General features: G+C 41.2%; 1 protein-coding gene across 1 annotated transcript in view; it reads left to right on the top strand.

Annotated features, from left to right (window-relative positions):
* unc5db (unc-5 netrin receptor Db) overlaps window positions 1–23652 on the top strand; it is a 246866-nt gene that overhangs the window by 137212 nt on the left and 86002 nt on the right. The window contains exons 3-6 of the mRNA XM_008276956.1: window positions 6506–6649; window positions 8573–8676; window positions 21222–21402; window positions 22189–22356. Of these exons, the coding sequence (XP_008275178.1) occupies window positions 6506–6649; window positions 8573–8676; window positions 21222–21402; window positions 22189–22356 (597 nt within the window). The remainder of the gene's footprint in view (window positions 1–6505; window positions 6650–8572; window positions 8677–21221; window positions 21403–22188; window positions 22357–23652) is intronic.

Raw genomic sequence — 23652 nt, 5'->3', positions numbered from 1 at the left:
TTCATTAGCTAAACCCCCTTTATCCTGTAGAGGGCCTTGAGCCTGTCCCAGCTGATATGAGTGAAAGGCAGCGAACACGATGGTCACGTCACCAAATCCACCACAGCGAGAACATGCAAGTTCTACACAGAAAGGCCTCCAATGATGACTAGCAAGTTCAAACCAAGAACTGAACTAGTATTTATATCAATCCATTGATCCATTCTTCTGTTCTCAGAAATGCAAAGTAGTTTGCCAGTTTTTAACCATAAACACCAAAAACAGTTGTTCTGCTGAGATTCTTTTCCAAGAAACAGTTTTGATGAGTTATCGAGAGAACTTTGTTGAGCAAAACCTGGAAGCTCAGCTAAACTTGAACTTGGACTCATATAGTTAGAGTAGCCAAACCTCCCTTGCTTATAATGATGCAAATGCAACAGGCCAGAAGAAATAACCTGTCCCAGGTATGGTGTGAATAATGTGTCATAATTGGCCCGAGTGTAGCAGCTTGTATCTGGGTGGTGAAACTGAACCAGGGGTCCTCTTCTTCCCCAAATTCAGGTCAGCACATATGGTCTGTTGCAAGGAAAGATGTAGGTAGCATGGTTTAAAAATAGGAAGCAATTAATTAGCAGTCTCCAAGCAAATAGCAGCCTCCAAAAGGAAAAACTTTCAAAAGTTAGCTGTAACTGCACATGATTTTCTTCACATTTTTCCCTCAACAATGATTTAATTCATCCCAGTAGTTCCACAATCAGTCACTAATACTGAACATCTAAAAGGGAACAAAAAATGGTAGGTCCATTTATCTAAACTACTTTGAATTTCCTCACACATCTATTGTCAGATCAAATGTAAAACCCTCAACCACTCATTTGTCCCCACCTGTATATTTACATTGGAAATGTTTATCCACATGACAAATCAATAACAGGCTTTGGTGTGATTGATGAGGATGTGTTGCGGGGTCGATCCACATCATCAGTGTATTTTAATTCACCGTAAATTCTTCTTTACCTGCTACAGAACCAGATTCAGCATCTGGATCAGGTGGCAGGAGGGAGGAAAGTGAAAAGTACTGAGCAACAACGGATTGTGTATGTGTAGCCACACCATATTGTATCAACTGCTTCACAATAGCTTTTCAGTCCTCAACACTCACATTTGCTCAAAAAAATTCTAATCAATGCAACACCAAAGGGTTTGAAGTAAAGTTTACAGCAACACCTAGCCCATTGGTGCTGGCAGTCAAGTCAACATCTGAATAAAATTATATCACCCCTTTATACGTATTTTTTTCCATGCTAGTTATTGGTTGACATCACATGGGATGAAAACGTCCCCTGCGGTACAGGTGCTGTGACAGTTGCCCCCGGCACTGACAGATGCCCTGATAATGGCTTTCTCTGAGTAAACACACATATTTTTTTTTTTTATTATTTTTTGGGGGGTTGTTTTTGGCGGGTTTGGGGGAAGCGTTTCTCACAATAACTGAAACAGTTTGCTTCCTCTTCAGCTCTTGCATTAGTTGTCCATAAATCCGTATAAAAATCTCTCCCTTTCCCCAAATGTAGTTCTTTTTTTCTTTTTCTTTAATATTAAAAGTAATTTGGTGACAGGAGCTGCCATGAAGCTGTCCTGGTAATTTAAGGTTGTCTGTGTAACATTCAGAAAACCCTTAGCATTAATGACCCCACTGACTGTCAGCTGAACTTCAGTCAGTTTGTCACCAATGGTCGATACAGGAGAGCATCCTGAGCATCATCCAGAGCAGTGACAACGTCAGACTGGATGTGATTGACACACAATCGCTTGTGCTGCTTGTTAAAGTTGTATTACTGCATTTATATACATCTACAGCTGTTTTTATCGTGGTCAAACAGTCAAAGTAAATCCATTTTGCAGCTGTTAGTATTATGTTGCTATATTACTTTACCTGTGCTGTGCCCTACAATATAACCATCCAGATTTTTCACCTGCTGCAGACTGCAGCCCCTACAATGTGACTAAAGTTAAACTGATGGTGACTTGATGCCATCATGAGGGTTGTATTTTAAAGACATATAGGGTATTTGCAAAAGAGATGTTTTTTTTGTATATAAAACCCATCTGTAAATCATTTTAATTATAGTCTAGGATATTAGACAATACAAACACATAAAGCATAAACATCAGAAACAATCCTATTGCCTGTAATCATGAAGCATAAAAATGAAGATGTTACTTTTTTCACCAAAATTCAGTTACAAGAAACTTTAAATTTTCACAAAGACACATGAGGATGAGGAGGAGGAAACGGAGGTGGACAAGCAGGTGGTGCAGAAACACAAAAAGGTTCAAGGTCGTGGCTTTCTGATGAAATTCCAAAATAACCACTGGAAATCAGGATGCAGGAAACAAGGAAAAGTGCAAAAAGTGCAATTTTTTCTAACCTATTACCACAGACATAACGTTATGTGTATTTGCACATAACAACAGTTTGATGCAGATCAAATCAGCTGTATATGTACATAAACTGGACAAGTGAAGTAGCGTTTGTTCCTGCAGACAGCAGTCTCTTTTTGGTATCATGTTGATAGCTGAGCTAACTATAGTTGTGCTATTATAGTTTACCTATAAACTATAGTTTAGACAATACATTTAAAGTGTGGAAATACATCTAGCTATGTGGGAATGTAATGTAACTGGCATTATTTTCCCCTTTAGTCCTTTAAAGAGTCCAGTGCCCTGCTGACGTTGACCCCAGTTTCCCCCTGACATCAGTTACATTCATTTTCAGCCAGACAGGCTTTTTTTGTTCATTTGGGTTCATGTGAACTTTAATGGAGTCTGTGTTGTGCTAGAAAGCGATCTTGTGTTGACATTAGCAAACTCTGTTTCTAAACTAACGCTAGCTGGTGTCGCACACTGCAGGGCGAGACAAGTGGGACCAAGCATAAATGTCACATCCTTTAGATGTTCCTGGAAAATGCCCACGTTCTTTCCACAGGAATCAGCTCACAGGCTGTCGTAGGCACCGGACACAGTCCGGGAAGGTCTCATTTTGTAAGTTATATTACAATGCATTCACACACCTTGCCATTAAAAAAGCGATTAATACATGTGAATCTCTTCTTATTCATACACATAGCACTTTTAAGCAAACCTTAACACCACTTTCATACCAAATGATGACATTTCTACAGAATCATAGTAATGGCATTCACACAGATGTTTCAAATATCAGGGTTTAAAGTGAAGCCAGGGTCAAGTGAGGGTAGCAAAGTCTAACACTGAGCTCCCTGATCCCTGTGCTACAGAGCCAGTGGACCAGTATTTTTGGTTTGCCAGTACATTGGGCAGATATTGCCATTTTCTGAAAGGCCTAATATTGATCTATGGGACAGCACCCCACTCCCATTTTACCTTTATTAGGTGGTTACCAGAAGAGAGAGAGAGAAAGATGACGTGGGACAAAAGTTTTCTGCTGCACACAAAGCCCTCGGAGTGGAAACCTTTTAAGCAGAAATGATCTTAATGCAACATTTGAATAAGGCTCTTGTCAAGCACATCCAAGTTAATATGCTCTGCTGTGGCAGCGCTACAGCGGCGACACTCCCCCTCTTCAGAGGATCTCAGACCCGCCAAAACTTAGTTCTCGTTCCAGCCATCTTGCCAGTCTTTCTCTGAGTGATTCAGCCATTTTGGATGGATTTATCAAGTGACTCAGGAAATTGTGAAGAGCGCGGAGGGGATTGGGGAGGAGAACAGATCAAGTGGTTTCCTCTAATGAGCCCCGTCTACAGTGTTCTGCCTATAAACAAATAGGGCTGACAGATGACACAGTGGCAGCACTCGTCTCCATCTCTCCAGCAAACCACCTGTCGACGCCGGTTTGGACTCCAGGAAATGTGCTGCTTTGTCTAGAAAGCTTACCGTCGCCTTCTCTCTCTCTCTCTCTCTCTCTCTCTCTCTCCCTCCATCAGTCAGTCTGTCTGTCCTCTCTTCCTCTGCTCAAAAACCCAGGCTCACACATTTTAGGGCATCATGGAAAGTCATTAGTCATTATTTTCTCTGCTGTCTCTCTTCCCACACATACGCTGTCACTTGCCAGCTCTCTGCCCCTGCTCGAGAAATTATGAATTATGCTTGTGTCTCACTCTCTACAGGGGCTGCGACTAGGAAGCACCAAGCGTAGAGCTGCTGCTTTGTTTATTACTCTTCTTAAAAGTGCCCCCTCCCCCCCCGTCCTCCAGACCTGTCAATCATGATTTAAACTACCCCCGGTCACTGAATACACCGCGTGCACCACATTGAGACAAACCACCTAATTTGTATCAGCATTTCACAACTTGTCAACCACATTTGGTGTGACAAACAGGAAGAAGCCCAGTTTTTCTGTTATTTTCATTTATACCCAGCACAGCAGAGACCGCCCGCCACGAAATGTTCTCCATTACTTAATTTTTACCTTGAACACCAGCATGGATTCATTGCTGTAGCTGAGCTGCCATTCACTCAGGTTTAATTGGTATTCATTTGGAAGTCTGCGCAGCGCTTCGCAAGCTGTGCAGCCGCAGTATGAGGCTGTTTGACTTTAGTAAGAGCATGTCAGATTAAAGTGTTATTTATCAGAGAGAGTGGATGCCAGAATAGTCAGGGGTGGCGTTTGGTCTTTTGCAGTCCCTATTGCACATTGCACATCCTTTGCCTTTAATCCAGCTGTGGGTAAAAGGCCTGGAGGCTACAGAAGGCTGTGAGAAAACACATGTGACAGGCCCTAAGCCGATGACTCAGATTAAATACGGGCGCTGTATACTCATCTGAAGCTATACGACAGGGTGACGAACATTTCCAGCTGGGGGCTTGCAGCATGTTGCCTAAGAGGATTTTCAAATAGAGAGTGTTTTTTTTTCCCCCTCATCGTCTTTAATGCATTCAATATAATAAGATCATTGTGCAGCATGCTGTGTTCACACGCTTTTTGTGTTGCATAATACGGTATATTGTCCTGGTGTCGCTTGCACAGGGAGCCTACATATGCTGTTAAATGTAGTCCAAATTATTAATGCTAATTCTGCTACAGCTGATTTAGCTTTCCTCTTGTTAGCAGCATTGAGCGCTCAAAACATACAGCAGGGTTCCCTGGGGGTCTGTGTTTCTGCCAATTTCCTTAGTGATGCTCTCACAGCTCAGCAGCGAGGGGTAGAAAGCACTGATTTAGGAAGTGTGTCAGCCCTTCCTAAGAACTTACGCGTAACTAATCCTGTAAAACCCATTGATCACTGACCCAAGCCTTTAGATGTATTGAGGTATTGATTAAGGATTCTTTAAAGACCCGTTTTTTTACCATACAGTGCTTTCTCTGGTCCTGTTTTCTCTCGTAGTTGCAGTTCAGCACGTGCCTGAAAAAAGGGGGTCTGTACATGAATGGCTCTTTAAGCCTAACCCAATTGAACCTAACTGCCAAACATCAAACCCAATTCAAACTCAAGATTTGTAGTCAGCAGTATGGCTTCACCATCTTGGTCCAGACCTAACAGCCATAACAGTTCCTGGATGGACAGAGTTCAAACTTTGCATAGTATCTCACAGTACAAATAATGGGAAATGGAAAAGTGGGCAAGTGTAAGGATCTAAGTAACTTTGACAAATTCTAAATTGTGTACACGACTGGACCAGGACATGTCCAAAACAACAGGTCTAGTGGAGTGTTCCTACTATGCAATGATAAGTACTTAACAAACGTGGACCACGGAAGGACAGCCAGTTAACCAGTGACAGGGTCATGGTCAGTGATGTTCATGAGGGGAGTCTAGCCTGTGGCTCTGATACCACAGAACAGTTACTATAGCACAAACTGCTGAAAACCTTATTGCTTGCCAAGATAGAAAGCTGTCAGAACTTACAGTGTATTACAGCTTCCTGTGGATGAAGCCGTGTAGCTACAGTGGTTCCATGTTGACTCCTGTCCACCGCTACTATGCACATGCGATGGTCAGAACTGGACCATGAAGTAATGGAACGAGCTGGTCTGGTAGAATGAATCACATTTATTTTTACATCATGTGGATAATAGGTCCAAGTCAATCCATCGATCCATTATCTATACATCCTCACTAGGGTCGTGGGGGGGCGACTTAGGGCGAAGGCAGGGGACACCCTGGACAGGTCACCAGTCTATCACAGGGCTACATAGAGAGACAGACAACCATGGACACTTACATTCACACCTACGGATAATTTAGAATCACCAATTAACCTCAACATGTTTTTGAGCTGTGGGACGAACATGGGGAACCCGGAGAGAACATGCAAACTCCACACAGAAAGATCACAGACATCCTTATCAGAAGGCGAACCGGGGTCGTGTCTGGCCACCATACAGCCCCTGGTCCAAGTCATTCAGAGAAAAAAGTCTTAATAGCATTTGAAAATAACCAAAATCTGATTTGTGGGTCTGGTAGGGAAGCAAAACTCTACATGCAATGTACATAACACATTCCATGCATATATGCTAAATATTTCCTCCTCCCTGTTCACCCAGGGCTGAAGGTGCGTGAGGTGATGATCAACGTGTCCCGCCAGCAGGTGGAGGATTTCCACGGCCCCGAGGATTACTGGTGTCTCTGTGTGGCCTGGAGCCACCTGGGCACGTCCAAGAGTCGGAAGGCTACTGTCCGCATCGCCTGTGAGTATGACGGCCATAAGTTACTGTTGCAACTCTGTCAAAAAGTTCAAATAGTGGGAATTTCAGGCAAACTTTACTTAGCCTCAGGTTGCACGTCTCTACACTGATTAATTAAACTCGAAGAAGACAAACACTTACAGGTTAAACTCAGTGAGGGCAAGAAGCCTCATTTTTCAGGAACAGTCTTCTCCTCTCAAACATTGTCATCAACAACATAAAATTCCTCACATCACAAAACAAACCCTCCATTGTTCTACTTCCTACGTGCTCACTGAAACGGAGTTACATCCAGTAAGTACTATTTGTCATTGTTGTGGTACACACTGAGTTGACATCACAGTTCATCTTACACCACAATGAAAACAAAGGCTGAAATGGCCAATTTGGATGCTGTTCCTTTAAATTTTGCACTGCCTTGTTCCTGACCCAACTTCCTGCATTGGAAACCCATCTATTGATAGTCTAATAACATGGATGTGTTTCTAAATTAGGCTGGGACATGGTGTTATCGTCAACCCTTTCAGCTCAGTTGACTTGAGTTAATTTAAGTCAGCAGAGTCAGCAGATCTTGAACTTGGTGCATTTGCTTATTGATTTTAGTTCATTTAGGTCGGTAAGAACATTGCCTTTGCAGTGTTTGAAATAAAAGTGGCCCTTTTTCACTTGTATGTGTTATTTCTTTGCAATACAAACACAAAGTGGACCAAGATTAAGAGGCTGAGATATATAACACATGAAGGAATCAAAACCTAGAAAACCTGACCTAATTCCTGCTTGTATTCATCTGCTACTTGGTTACCAGTAAAGGAGATAAAAGATTAAACAAAAGCCTCAGTGTAGCAGAGTACAGCATGACTAGCTGTCAGTCACTTGAAAAAAACTTGATTTTCCCCTGGAGGTCCATGTAGAATTATAATGATGCAGAATGACAGATCACCAAAACTATCCGACAGATGATTTACAGTTTTGTCCCCCAACACACTGGAGCTAAAAGACAACAGGATTTTGTCTTAAGTGCTTGCTTTGGTTTGGACCACACTGTGTGAGAACAGCAAGCTGATGTTATCTTCCCAGAAACTGAATCAAATTTATCAGCAATGAAATAATCAATTCCCCAAAACTAATGCTGTCTAATCACATTAGTCACAATCAGCTATTCACAGTCACTGGTGTCCAAGACCAATACTGCTGCTGAGGTGTTAGAGGTTATCTGAAAGTCCTCCTCTGTATTGAATTAAGCATTTTTTTCTTACTGGAAGCAAAGAGAAATCAAATACTATTAAACATCAAGGATGCGATGAAGTCTTCTGTTGTCCTTTGAAGAAAGAAAAAATGTGACTTCACAGATAACGACAAGATGTCAAAATCTTTCTCTGCTGGGATTGTCACTGTGCTCGCACTCATTTTGCTCTTACCTATACCTTCCTGCTGAACTGAGATTTCCACTTCAAGCTCCACAGCTTTATTCCTGCATTTAGATCTTTTATATGCAGAGAACCACTCATGGTCCTAAGCATCCATGAAACCCATTCATAACTGATGTTAAAATTTCAAAGGCATGTCCTTACTACGCCAACTTATAGGTTTTCCATGGTTAGCTGCAGCGCAATAAGCTATCAAAGGGAGTTTTGAAAATGGCCCAAATAGGATCCGTCACCATTGTATGCACACGAATGCCCCGGATGATCAGAGCAAACCTTGTGCACTTCATCCACCTTGTGTATCCTCCAAACCACCTTGTCAACAGATTATCCAGCACAGGGCCACCGGATCCTCTCTATCCTATACAGGCTGTAGTGGGTTTTGAAGGTCGTGGCGTGCAGAGCAGGGGTGCAGGCTGGCGTGTTAGCTGCTGAAGGGGATTGAGGCCAGGCTGACCGTGACACTTGACACCTGACAGCTGCCTCTTATCTCCCCACACAGACCTGAGGAAAAACTTTGAGCAGGACCCCCAGGGGAAGGAGGTGCCAATCAACGGGATGATCGTTCTGCACTGTCGCCCTCCGGAGGGAGTGCCTGTGGCGGAGGTAAGGCCGCCGTTCCTCGGCTCCTCCTCTGCTGAAAGAGGAGAAGCTTATACTCCCACTGAGCAGAAAAGATCCGCAATAAGAGCAGCAATCCTTATTCTGTGAGTGTAACTCGGTGCCACTCACACAGTCGATTCTACCTTCAGCTCTGCTTTCTCTGACCTTTAAGAGATTGATATAGTTGTGTTTAGATACCAGCGATAAGTGCACATAAATATTTAGAAATGAAGGTGTAGGTTCCAGAGTGGGGTAGCTACTTCCAGATGGAGAGCAACATAAACAACATAACATAAATTTTAGTCACATCTTCTATACGGCAATGTATAATGTATCAATGCAATATAAACATCAAATACTCTGCTCAAATTCAGTTCACAGCACCATTAGCCTTGCAAGTCTTTGAGTTCACACTTGGGCAAACATCTGGCTTAAAATGGGTCAGGCCACAAAGTGAATAGTCCAATTACAGTTTCAGGGACTGGTTTAAGGGAAGGAGGGATGTTTCTCCCTCTCCTCATGGATTTTGTAGTTTGATCCATCAGCAGCTGCCACTGTGTGTTGACATAAAATTCATGAAAGGGAATCTCATCATGTGTCTGTTGGGTGTAACATGGACATCCAGATCTGTGAGTGTGCATTGCATCACTGCACATGAGAAATCATTTACAAAAGGCAAAATATGTTTTTCAGTTGTCTGGAATCTTGGCTGAGTTCATTTACATGCACACCAGTGTCCCATTTTTTCCCTCAGAGGCTTTTCCTATTGTGGATCATATATCACACTGACTATGAGAAAGTTGATTATTTTGGGGTCTAATATGATCTCGGTTGCTGATCTGCTGCCGCACTGCAGGTTTGTCTTGCTTTGACTCTTTCTCAGACAAGGAATCTATCATTTTGGTACCAGCTTGGGTACAATATCTTGTAGCAGCTTACAGTGAACACAGGTTGGCTTTTGGCTGCCAAGATTCGGCTGCATTTACAACTCTACTGGATTTCACTTCTTAATATGACCAACGAAAGACAAGAATGGCAACACAACTTATTACACTACCTCTAAATTGAAGGTATTTCTTGTTTGTGCTGAACGTGATTAGACATCTTGATCTGTGTGGTTTGAAAACAAACATTTCTGTCTGACTATGTTGCCCATTGATTTCCATTGGTTTCTCAATGTATTTTCTGGTAAATGCAACATATATATATTTTTATTAACTCTGTAAAAAGTGTTATCCACGCTGCCTAATGCTAATCCCCTGCATTGCTAGACTGTCCCCTTTATTTCAGCATGTAGAGGATATTCTGTTTTTCTGACCAACATAACTCAAGCTGAGAACAAAGAAGCATACACAACAAAGATGATCAAGTTTAAAAGCTCTTGAAAGCTTGGCTCCAAATCTGATGTATCTCTTTATAATAATAAGTGATCATGACTAAATAAGAAACATCAAAGTAAAGAAATATGTGTAGTAATTCGTTGTTGTTGTTGTTGTTGTTGTTGTTGCTTTTAAAAAGCTGAAGACTTGAACACTCAGTAGGACTGTGTGGTTTGATTAGATTTGTTCAACAGTAATTACAGAGTAATTAGACAGCAAAGAATTTGTCATCACATTCTCCTTTCAAATGTTGCTATATTGGTGTATAGTAATTAAAATTGTGTTTCCACTAAAAGACCTCTGAACTTTCAGTTCTAGGAAATAATGTCCAAGAACTTTCCAAGGAAATTTCTGCTATGATTATCCAAATCAGTCACCTGAAGTATCAAGAAGTTTTTTTGCAGCACAACAAATCAATGCCTTGATTACATTTTCTGGTGGATCTTTTAATGGATCCCTTTCTCTTATCACCAGCCTGTCTATCATGGGATTTGTTAAGTGACTCCATGATGTTGTGTTGAAGCAATAATGGGGAAAAAACAAAAACAACAACATTTCAGGATTTTAAGAAATAAAATAACAAAAGTTCCTTAACCTCCAGGAAGTACTAAACCCTGAGCTGGAACCGTCTCCCCAGAACCTAATGCCGTTCTTGGTTTCACTAACTTGAGCTGTTTGAAAGTCTCTTATCCCCTGAGGAAAGCTGCTGTGGTCACACCACCTTTTTGTAATGGAACCTTGCCCACTTCAAACCAGCAGAGGCATAAAGAAAAAAGATGAATCTCTTGTGTTAAACTGTCAGAGCCAAACTTTGGCAGAATATTTTGAGTGCGTGTACTGTAGGACCCTGGAGGTCATAGTTCAACGCGAATAGGTTTCCAAGGCAATTGGTTCCTCACCTTAGGTGGGTTCTACACAGCGCTTTGCAATGTTTCTCATCCACACAGTCCTGTCAGTGATGAAAGAGCTGCCATACAAGGTGCACAACAGTCAGCTTTGTTTCTTGCCTACATGGAGGGACCAGGGATTGAACTTTGTAATTAGTGGACAGACCTTCATGTTGCATCACCATCCAGGACTCCAGTTGGTACTGTCAAAGACAGTATAACTATTGTACCTCTGTCAGACAGAGTGTGATACAAGTTAAACCTGCATTTAGTTGAGTTACCTGAATTAGACGTTTTATGGCCGCAATAAAAGTAAATGAATCAGTTAGTCAAGCAAAAAAAAAAACAAATTTGACTTTTGTCCTTTTTTCCTGTCTGTTAATATGATGTACCCAAAAATTTTAATGATTAACTTTAAAAAAAAAATAGATAGGAAAAAATAAAAGATTAATCAATAATGAAAATTGATTGTAATCCTAATACGTTAACAAGGCATCTCTGTTAGGGATGGAAATTAATTGTACTACACTGACAAGTAACATTTAAAGCAATTCAATCAAGAAAAAGAATGAGGAAAAGTACAAAGAGGAAGTGAAGAGAGAGAGAAAGTAGAGCACAGTGTCTTTAAAGGCTGATTATCAGATATTAACATGTGGCAGCTGTTCCATGTGGACAGTCAGTTTCACACCTCTGCCCCCCTCTGATCAGCCACACCCCTTAAGGCTGATTTTTGGGGCCACATGTAGAATTAGAAAAACTTTAAAAAAATCACCAAGCACACATTCTTCCCCAAAATGCCCATTAGTCTCATTCCATTGTTGGTTCAGGGATAATCAGTGTGAACAATGCATGTGTAAATGATGTGTGCAGGAAACAGATTTAGGTAGAGGTCAACCTCCGGCCCTGCACTATATAAATGATTCAGCACGAAAATGGAGAAGTGATGTCATTCCAGCACCGAAGAAGCCACAGCGGGGATAAAAATAGTTGAATCTGAGTGGCACCGACCGAATTGCAATCTCCCATCTAGTCTTTTGTCAACACAAATGAGCCCAGCCACAAGAGATGGGAGTGAATAATGTAGAGAGCACAGGGCAAATATCCTTAGCCCAGTCGATTTCAGCGCACCTCGTCCATGAAATATTGAGGTGGCGTTCATGAGTGTGCTGGTATGAGGTTTCAGAGAGCGGCTACAGAAGGGATGCTGCTGTAGCAAACATAGCGCAGGCCCAACAGAATGTGAGCTTGCGGTTTGGAGTGCAGCGCAGACACTGTGTTTGGAAATAAACCTCGTCAGCAAGGATGTCAGGGTGACCTAAAGAGTCTCCACTCACTCACAGTGGAATCATTTGGTGTCATGTGGTTACAGCAGTTTATTGAAGCAAAAGTCTGACATAAGTACAAATGTCTTCTCTACTCTGGAGTTTTTTGTTTGCATGAGAAAGGTGCAACTGCAGATATATGCTGTAATTTTATCTCCATTTTGTTCCACCCAGTAGATTCACTGTCAGTATCTGAATAAAATTTCTCAATTTCTATTCTTCTTTTTTGTTTTTTTTAAGTGAGATTTCCTTTTTTTTTGTTTAAAAGTGACCAAAAAGGCCCAAATAAATTAATATATGTGACATCGAAAAGCAGCAAAACCTTACACATTTTTTGCAATTTTTCATTTGTTTGCCACCACAATGAATCTAAAATGAAGCAATCAAGATGGGATTCAAGTGCAGATGTTCAGCTTCAGTTCCAGGGGTTTGAAAAACATTGCATGAACCGTTTACAGACATGTTTTACAGCCAAATGGGGCCAATGAAAATCATGGGGTGACACACCAAAAACCAATTTCAGAAATTCCATTATGATGTTGTAGTATAGAGGCTTGCTGAAAATGCCAATACTGATATACTCTCTTATTTTACAGTTATTGTTACTATGTGATGTACACAGACAAATATAGGTACAATTAGCATTTATGTTACTAGGCGACCACTACTGAGAATCGTCCAGCTGACGAGTTGTTGTTGGCCCAACAGGGCGTGGGGTGTTTTAAGAGGAATAGTTTACCTATTGGCAAGACATCCATAGTATATTTACAATATCCGAAAAACTGAAAATTCTGTTCATGTGTGATGGCAGTTTATCAAACTATAGGGTCATTCTGGCTCAATTCACCAGATTTCAGAAAATCTTCCACTATGACCATCTCAGACTCTGTTGAAAGAACTTGTGGATAGAGGTTTGTCATCCAGATGGTGTAATCCCAAATTTTAGGGTTTTTGACATTTTGACCCTAACTTTGAGCAACAATATCTCAAGAAGTATTTAAGGTACAAACTTCAAATTTGACAACATATTTCTCCTTTTGAGAAAAATTGTGATACCATTTTTGAGGGTCAATATCTCAGAGGCTGTATGTGTCATCTTCATGAAATTGGGTGCACCGAAACATCTCTTATTTGACTACGTAACACAAAAATGTCAGACTTCTATTGTAAATCCTGGCTTTTATGTGTTTTGAAGTTACTTTTTTGTGGTGTGTTTTTGCGTGTGTTAACATATCGAAGATTAATATACAGTAACAGTTAGCACCTATAGAAGTCAAGGACACCAACTATACTTTCTCTTTTTCGTTTGAAAAAAAAAAAAAGAAAGAAAAAAATAATAAAATCCTCTGGATCCAAGCACACAAAGCGCTCCCTTGCTGTAGAATTTGATGGTTTAACCTCTCTCTCAAACATCATATCAACAAAATGGAAAGCAGTCAGCAGGTCTGAGGCTCGAGAGTTACAGAACAAAGGCAAAGTGATAATCAAACATTTTTAGGTTGTGTTATGTAATAGAAAATGTTGCACTGAAAAGGAAAATGGAGCACTGTATTTATGCAATTAAAAATATTCCCTATAGGCAGAGCAAGTCTTTCACATATTTTTTTTTTTTGTTTCCTTTAATGATTTTTCAACCTTTGATGTCAACACTGTAGGGCTTAGTAAATCAGACTGCAGCATACAGTGCATTACAGTAATTAATCATTAAAAGAAAGAGTCTTTGAGAGAGGGGCATGCAAGACCTTTACAGGATAGCAGAGGTCACTGTAGAATACTATACCCGAGTGATAAAAGTAATGCTTGCTGGAAGATGTCTCATCATGAATGACAGGTTTGTGCTGTGAGAAATGTGTGTTTCTTAGATCAGTAACAGAAAGACACAAAACGCTGCTTTTAGCTGCTCTTCTGAGCGACCATGCCTGCCACAGGACTGCCATCCCTGCACTTCTGTAACTGCCTCTTCTGCAGTATCTTCAAGTCACAGGTCTCCAAATCACTTCTGCACTATGTGTCACAACAACCGAGGCAAAAGTGAGAGGGCGTTCTACAGAAGCACCATTTGTGAAGCACACACTGGCATCTTTGCTGGCTGAAGTCACATAGTTGTACTCAGGAATACATTCAAGGAAAAAAAACAAACAAAAAAAGAACAACTCAATACAAAAGGCTTTGTTGAAGGAGTTTGAAAGCTGACATGGAAATCACATTTTAGCTCTCGTGCCGATGTTGCAATGCTGAAACTGTGCAATTCCACTTAAGTAGCATATGTCAGTAAAATAACCTTAAAGCTGCGCTAATCAATATTTTTATATCCACAATGAATCAAATGACTGACAGACAGATGAACAAACAAACCTAACCATAATGAAAACTGTTGATGGAGGTAATTATCTCCCAATTCTTCAACTTCATGCTAGCAGCAACTTCATTGCTTCATGTCTGTGGGACGTATAAGTAATCTATATTCATGTAGCCTGTTACTGATTGATTTTAGTAAACCAGAGAGGTATGAAATAGTCGGGCTTTCTTTGTGTTAGCTGGCTCGACAAAACACAGTACATACAGTTTGCGCTAACGTAGCTGCATGGCTTCATTCAGTGGCTTAACTAATGGACAGCTAACCAGGTTTGCAGATATCATGTGTTCTAACACCTGAGATTCTGTATCACTCAAGAGAGAATATCACCCGGAAATGAATTGGTGAAAGGGAGACGTTTCTTATAGCCGGTTTAAATCCAAAACTCTGAACAGGCCCTCCACTGGCGCAGGTTACCTGTGTTACCATGGTGATCTAGACACCTTTTTAACAAAAAGCTTTCGGCTTAACATACTTTGCTTACCCACGAATCTCACTTCATAATGCAGCCCTCTGATGTTGTTGTGGTTTCTGCTTGTTCTGGTGACCCTGCAAGGTCACACAATTAAAAATGCATCTTTAAATACATTAAGATGTATAGATGACCTTTCTGTGTAGTTAATTTGAAGAACATATATTAGCCTTGTAGGCTCCAGCACCCCCGCGACCCCAGTGAGGATTAAGCGGGTGTATAGATAATGGATGGATATTAGCCTTGTTACCTTACCTTTACAAGTTTTTGAGAAGGAATAGACCGGAAAATGGTGTTTCAAAATAAAATGTAATGCTTGTGAGAGCAAAGAATATAGAATGTAATTTGCCCTATTTTCTTGGATTCAATTGGTTGAAGAACAGGATGGATAAAGATGTTGTGTAAGGTCATTCTGATTGTATGTTTATGATGAAGAATTATTCGTTCTAGATTAATAATGATGGATCTATAATTCTGTATATGATTTAATGTATAGTGTACTGAATGACAATTTCTTTCTCTACCTTATTTTGTAAAGTTAACGAGATGAGTTGTTATGTTTGTTTTGTTTGTGGTTGTTGTGTGTATAAGTGTGATTGTGCGTATGTGTGTGTGGACCCCAGAAAGAATAGCCAATGCTTATGCTGGTGCAAATGGGGATCCTCGTAAACGAGAAACGAGAAACCTTCATTAGATGTAAAGATAATGTTCACTTGATCCTCTGTTCTAGTTCCAGCTCAGACTAGTTTGCAAATCATTTTTCCAGTTTCAGATCATTTCAGAGCCTCAAGTCAAACCATGCAGTAGGAAAAAACTCCTCCTAAACGTAGATCCTTTGTGTCAGCTGCACCCTTTGCATTGGTTGTAACATGGAGAATTCCCATGGAATAAATCAACTCAATCTTCATTGAATTATTCTGATTCTTATTCTGGTCTTTCCAACATGGACTGAAATTAAACCCTTTAATGCATTAGCAACACAACCTTAAAGCTGCATTAATCAATATTTTTATATCATCAGTGGATCAAATGACTAATGTAATGTAAAAGGGGTTGCTTGTGGGGCTTAACACTGAAGACAATCATCACTTATCTTTTCTGAATGGCATAGTGTAACTTTTAGATTCTTTAGGCTCATATGTTTTGGTTTTACAGCCTACAAACTTTAACCTTATCAGGACTGTTTTCATCCACAAGAGTCATTGTAGTCAGCTGCTCTAATATATTTTCTGCTCCAACCCTGCAGCAAGTATACAGAGCATTTAGACTTATGGCAGACAAAACACAGACATGACAAAGAAAGAAGTAAAAGAAGAGTCACTGAACTTCATCAGGTGTCCAGAAACCTCCAAACTGATACTAATGTGTAAATAAGCACTCAGTAGCTGATGTGTTAGTTATGACAAGTGTTTTATTTTTAGATAATTTTTCTTCTTACAGTTTAGCTTTAAATGCATTAACTTGATCCTAAATAGGTCATTCTGATAAATCTGTTTTTATATAACACTAGCTTTAATACTAGCACTTCTGGGTTAAAGTTCAACCTCTCTGTGGATCAGCATTGTGTCTGACTTGACAAGTAGCGTTCAGTTGGCCCACCAGTTTCAGTGTAAATCAGAGCCTGGATTCTCTGCACGCTGTAGAATAACCCCAACGCATCCTTTTCATGCTACACTCTTCTACAACTAACTATTGGATTTGTGGAATCTGAATTGTTGCTCTGTATACTGTTTCAATGGAACAAATCTTCTAAAAGTTTACTGAATGTGATTGAAAAGTAAACATCTATAACACAATGGAGCAATTGCGCAAATGGTCTGTACTTTAGTCGAGTTGAAATGCTGTTAAATCAATAGTTATTGTCTCCCCATCTTCACAAAACATTCCTTTGTCAGGCAAAGTGACTCAGACATTAATGCCCAGACATCTTCAGACATCCATTCAACAGTTAATCAACAGTAAAGTACTTGTTGGCGCTTCCACTGAATTCAAAGTTAGGAACAGCAGCGTGCCACATGCAAATTCTCAAGTGTTTTGCTGCAAAAATGCCTTCATGTCGCATAGCCAAAGAGCAGACACTGTAATTTGCTTATGGTTAATAGAATGTAGGAGCAGCTTATTTGTAATTTTGTTCCGGTGCTCCCGATCCAAAACCAATCCCCCACTCATAGTTCACAGATATCAGTGGGTGTGAATGCAGAGCAGATCTTTTAACTCAGGGAGAAAGGACTCCATGAGAACCCTGTATAATGAGTTTCTTTTGAGAGGTTACTCTGAGAGAAAGTGTGAAATGAACAGCCAAACAGGAAGCCAATTTCAACTTCTCTGAATGAAAGCCTTTAATCCGAGATGAATCCCCTTGATCTACAGTAGCTCAGGTAGACAGGCCAGGCTGTGGCACAAAGGGGAGGCAGCTAAATGCTTCTGCACTGTGATACAAGCTGTTCTCTGTTGAGCTTCACAAAGACATTGCGATGCTATTCCAAAACAAGTTAGCATTTAACTCCATCCCACCTCCTGCCTCGGCTGCACTTGTTTCTACTTTCAGATCGCTCCTCTGTTATTCTCTTATAGGTCAGAGAGACTCTCCTAGAGAGCAGATGATGAGCTTCATTATTAAGCCAAGCAATTACATCCCTCCCAGCCCAGGCTGAAGCTGGGAGCTCCCTCTATTTATTTCGTTAAGATAAGACAAATCGAGGTGGAATAGTAATGCAGTGCCACATTGCTCAGAGGGGAGGAGAGGTGGCATTTGGGAAGCAACAGGGGAGGCGCACGGGGGACCCAGGCCCACTTTGTGTTCTCCTCGTATCTATTCTGATTAACCTCCGGAGCCGGAGTGTGCAGCTGAGCAGCTGATAGCTCCCTACGACTCTACCTGCTGCCGTCGGGCTTGCTGTCCGTATGAACACACTGAGCCACGCTGAGTTCAAAGTGTCTGTGGATATGTGCGTCAGGGCACAATGAGTCTGCCTTTGCGTGTGCTGCTGATTGGTTGCAGGGAGGATCCATTGGATGGATTAGCTCCGGGCTCTGCGTTGTCGCTTCTGATATGCTGCTCAACGGGTCCCGTAGGCGCCCTCTGGTCCTTTGGGAGCGTGCCTGGCGGAGATGCTTAATCCATGTAATTGTGTTGATGAGATACTCAGCAATTAAAAAGTTCTGCCCCCCCTCCACAGGCAGCCGGGAGTCGCAGGAAGAGGGGGAGATTGTGCTAAATTGTGACACCTAAGTGTGACTCAGCAGGCAGATTTTCTTTTTCCTCTACTCCACCAAAGCATTTGTACTGTGTCAACTTGACATCAAATGACCATTAGACCCAGGAGTGTGGTGATGAGGCACATGAGCAGAGGAGAGAGAAAAAGCGTCAGCTGGCAAGGTCTTGATCAGCGCTCTGCTCATAAGTCTTAATGATGGCTGCGGTGTCACCTGTTTACATTGCTCTTCTGTCCTCTAATTGCCCCTCAACCACCACATTTCTCAGCATCTAATCATCAGCAAATGTCATCTGAATGAGCTGTGTGCATGTGTGGACCTGGCTGCGGTGCAGGGCTGGAGGAGGTGACCTTCAGGGGAGGTCTGGGTAATGAAATCACAGGGAGGAAGCCCTGATGCTGGGCTCCGCCTGGAAACCCCTCCGTCAAGGCTGACACTGATGACCGCATCGTAATTGAAACAAATGTGCCAATTAGGCAATTCATTTCTCACATCCTCTGCCACATACTTGCTGGGCTAATTTGTGTTTGTCCCTTCATCTTTTTTTTTTTCTCCCTCACTTCCCCGTCCCCCTCCTCCCCCCTCTGCCTCCCCCTCTCTTTGTGCAAGTCTCTCTCTCTCTCTCTCTCTCTCTCTCTTCTCTTCTGCTTGGTGAATCTTTTCATCATTACCCAAGGGCTGTTAGCAGCAGACAGACAGCTAATGTGAAGTGTGGCCCCAAACACTGCGAGGGCCAACTCGTGCCACACGTTAATTGCCTCTTTCAAGTCACAGATTTACCAGGATAAAATTGAAATAAATACATAAAAAGATGGCGGGTGGGGGGAGGGGTGTGGATGGGTGCCACCGCTTGTGTCACCTCTTCAGTGACAGATGACTTTAATCACGCAAAATTAGACTCCATCCCCTGCTCCCCAGTCTCTCTATTTTCTTATCTATGATACGATGCCAGGCGCTTAACCCCTGACAGAACCCCGCGCTAAGGGCCATTTTTTAATTGTACGGAAGAATCTGGAAGTCTTTGAAGATCGACTTCCGAGTTTTTCTTTAAGGCAAATGGGAAGAAATAAAGGCTTCAGTCGCTGCAACCACGCTGTGCTCCTCTTCTGTGAAAAACAGAGATTCCCACTCCTGCTAAGAGCAGCACTGTTGGTTCAAATGGGTGTGAAAAAAAAAAAAAATACTGAATGTGAGAAATGATTACTGTGTTATGATGTTCATTATCATTTTTATCCGTGTCAATATATACCTGCAATCCATCATCCCTCTGGTCTGTGTGTCATTTCTATTTACCCAGTGTTTGCATGCCCACAGGCGCTTCCTATTTGCATCCAGCATGAGTGTTGTTTATTATAAAGAGTGCCTGTGCGCTTCCTATAAATCCATCAGCCCGGCCCATTCTGCTAAGCTATGAATGTAATTTGCAAACGCAGCGATGCAGCTCCCTTACCAGGGTAGAAGCAGTAAAGCGTCACTAAGTTTGTAATTCATAATTAGTTTTGCTCTCTGTTGCTAGTAATTGGTTATAGTGCTTCTTTTGACTGCCTAATGGCTTTAGCGTTGGTGCTTATGCTGCCTAGTTGTGGCTAATCAGCAGGGTGGGGCTTGTAAGGTGCAGCTGACCAGCAGTTGAGTCTCGCTGGACTGAATCCAATTATTTGAGAAAGTGCGAGTTGAGGGATCAGTAGGCTTAAAACAAATGACTAGATGTTCAGCGTATCTATACCTATTGGGATGGGCGACACTCAAAGAAGTCTTCCACGCGCAGTGTCATTAAACTCTGCATCTTTAGCGTGGCAGTTGGAATTAATTGAAAGGCCCACTTTTTTGTTACTCGACAATCTGCAAATCTTCATCTTCCTTGGTCCAGTCAATTTTCCATAAGATACAGAAGGGTTAAATTGTGGAATAATATTACTCATTTAGCAAATTCGTGCCATAATTTTGAAAGTTTTAAGAGATGTTTAAAAGGTCATTTGATTGCTGATTTATAATATTTTACATGTATCCATTTATACTTTACCTTGTTTTTAAAATTTTAGATGCTCAACATATTTCATTCTATTGTTGTAATTATTCTTATTGTTTTAATTTTATTTTTATCGTTATTATCATTATCATTTTTATTGCTATTATTATTATTCTCTAAAGATCTAAGTTGTCTTTTTCTTTTTTGTTTTGTTAAAGGTGGAGGCTTGTTATAAGCCTGTTTTTTTTGCCTCTTCCTGCACTGCATCACTAGTTTTCTTATTACTTCTATGTAATGTGTACTTTAAATGTGCAAATAAATTGTATCGTATCGTATCAAATCTGTTATGAAGAAGAAAACCAATGATTAGCATTCCAATATTTACGATTGCTTTGGTTTTGACCTTTGTTGTTGCAAAGGATTGACGTTCGTGACCTCATATTATGTTCTGTGTACTAATATGCATTCATGATGTACTATCTTGTAATCCCACAATTATGAAATCTTGAGTGACAAGTATGAGATGGTGTTATTTTCCACAGTGCCAGTCAGTGCAGCATTTTAAGGTGTCGTAGGTAACTTTCATAAAAAAATAAAAAAATCCCTCTTTGTTAAATCTGACAGGTAGTCTGACAGGTATCTATGAGTTAGGTGCCACTGGCTTGGCCCAGTGCTGTAATACTCATTTAAAAAAAAAAAAAAAAATCCCCCAGTCCGAATGAACACCCCCAACCCCTATTATCCCAGTCTCTATGGAGATCAGCACATCCTTGCTGCTGTACCTTGAGTCCTTTCTTCGACTGTGCTGCATTTTGCTATGATGCCGTTAAAGGATCAGGATGTTCTCGCAGCCTAAACTTGCGACTGCTTAAAAGTTCTGAGTAATGTTTGATTAAACTTTTATATTCCAGCTCAGTTTTAATATTCGTCACTTCTCCCTCGTGCAGGTGGAATGGCTGAAAAACGAGGAGCTGGTGAGTTCCCTGACTGACGACAACATCGACACCCGAGCCGACCACAACCTCATCATCAACGAGGCCCGCCTGTCGGACTCAGGCAACTACACCTGCCTGGCCAGCAACATTGTAGCCAAGAGACGCAGCGCCACAGCCACCGTGATCGTGTTCGGTACGCCGTCCTCACCTGCCGTTATTGCCTGTTGCAACACATTACAGAATCCTGACATAATGTTTACATGGCACTTCAGATCAATTTGGCTTCCTGCGCCCCTATACACAAGTGATTAAGAGACCCATCTCTGTGTTTCCACTGAAGAGCAATGTTTCCTCTTTATTCCAATGAATGTATTATTCAGAGACTCAATTTACTGCCTCTCATTTAAAATCAATGTGTACTTTATGAAAGGAAATAAGCCACTGTGTCTTAATCTCATTTAAAAGGAGTGTTGCTTATTAAGTATTTATTTGCCAGAGGCCCTGAAATGTGGGTTCACTAGCTTTGATAGCACTGCTGAACATTTAGCTTCCACACACGTTAGACAGAGAGATCATAGAGTAAAGTGCTTCAGTCACGGCGCTAAATGGTCGACTCCAACCTGTCGACCAGTATGAGTCAGTGTCGCCCTTAGAAATGGCATTTCCGTTTAATGGCTGTTTTCTTTGCTTTCACACAGCTCTGCGCCTTTATCTTAATCCAAGAGCAAGGAACATTGAACTGGCAATTAGAAAAGGGGGAGCTGTATATCCACCACCACCAATGTGCCGCGCTCAATCTGCTGCTGGCGTTATGCATTGCTGCCTTGCAGTGCCTCTGAGCCTGCATAATCATTAATAACCCCAGCTCTTGTTAGAGTATTTAACTCTGCCAGACTTCTGGAAAAAAAAAAAAAAGTAATATGTGTTTTTGTGCACTCACTCTACCTCTTCTTCTCTCTCACTGCGTTGGACTCTGCAGTGAACGGTGGCTGGTCCCTGTGGACGGAGTGGTCGCCCTGCAATGTGCCGTGTGGGCGGGGTGTCCAGAAGCGATCTAGAACCTGCACTAACCCGGCGCCTCTGAATGGCGGGGCTTTCTGCGAGGGCATGTCTGTACAGAAGATCACCTGCAATGCACTCTGCCCAAGTTAGTTCCACTTCTGAGTTTTCAGCATAAAATTAAGATGCAACTTCATGGAGCTGTACAGATGGAAAAGTTACTTTTCTCTAGGTGTCAAAAGTTATTAATACTTGACTGAGAATAATTAAGCTCAACAGGCTGCCAAGAATGTGAAAACAATCTTCACATTTCATTTTCTAATGATATTAGTGGATGACAACCTATTAATTATCACTTCTTGCACAATTTTCCTTTGTACGTTTTTAAGGCATTTTGCACTATGACAGCGTGTCACCAGCAGTAACATGTTAGACATTTATCCGTCGCTGATATCTAGAGTGACTGAAATGACTTAAATGAGCTTAAATTCTTGCCTCATTAGCATTGCAGACAGCCAATAATACAGATTGCAAGGGACAGATCCAATAGTGACCTGACAATAGCCCTACTGCTGGAGCGATTGTACTCCAGAGAGAGAGAGAGAGAGAGGTGGTGCACGGAAGAAAATACAACGAATAAAGAGAAGAATAGAGTGTATGTGATGCAAAATAAAGTGACTAGAGGAGGCAATGTGACTCAGTGTGTACTGTGTGACTCAGGGGGAGAAGGTGAGCTGAGGTACTTGTTAAAAAAAAACATAGAGGGGCTTTGTTGTTCCAGCTAGAATGGTGAGGTTTCTTCTCACAGAGGTTATGTTGTAGGGTGAGCGGTGTATCAACGTACAGAATGGACTTATTTGTCTGCAGCCACTTCCTAAAGGCTGCTACAAAGTCAAGACTAGTCATATTGCTCAGGTTAGCCACAAAATGCAAAAGAAAAATCAGCAGTTCTGTGAGGCTGTGGTCAGCGTAGATCAGATGCTGTAAACTAAACAATCATGCAGAAACTCCAAGATTGTTATATTTCATTGAAAACTGTTGAACAAGAAAACAATTGATCCTCTTGGAAATGCTGCATTGACAATGTAGTAATTTCCATAATTTGAATAAAGAACAAAAGAGATCAGGCACATGAAAAACGTTTATTACACCTTCACATCCATATAATTAGAATCAGGAGTTCCAGATTAGCTGCTTGATAAGAGGATTTGAAATGGAAAGTACATGCAAGAATATCCTGTAGCTAAAGGAGGAAGAGTGGTGAACATTTTTCAGCAAGCTACTGTCAGAAACTGGTGGACAATTATGCAAAACACTTACAAGAAGATAGTTTTGCTCAAGGAGGGAATACTGTTTTTGAGACTACTTTAATACTCACTTTTTCTCAAAAATAAATATCAAACATGTCAAAAAGGTTAACAGTTTCCATGGGATGTACATTCTT

Source organism: Stegastes partitus, unplaced genomic scaffold, assembly GCF_000690725.1.
Source record: "Stegastes partitus isolate 25-593 unplaced genomic scaffold, Stegastes_partitus-1.0.2 Scaffold84, whole genome shotgun sequence".
NCBI lineage: Eukaryota > Metazoa > Chordata > Actinopteri > Pomacentridae > Stegastes > Stegastes partitus.
The sequence above is the reverse complement of the archived record's forward strand: the minus strand, read 5'-3'. Positions and strand labels throughout refer to the sequence as shown.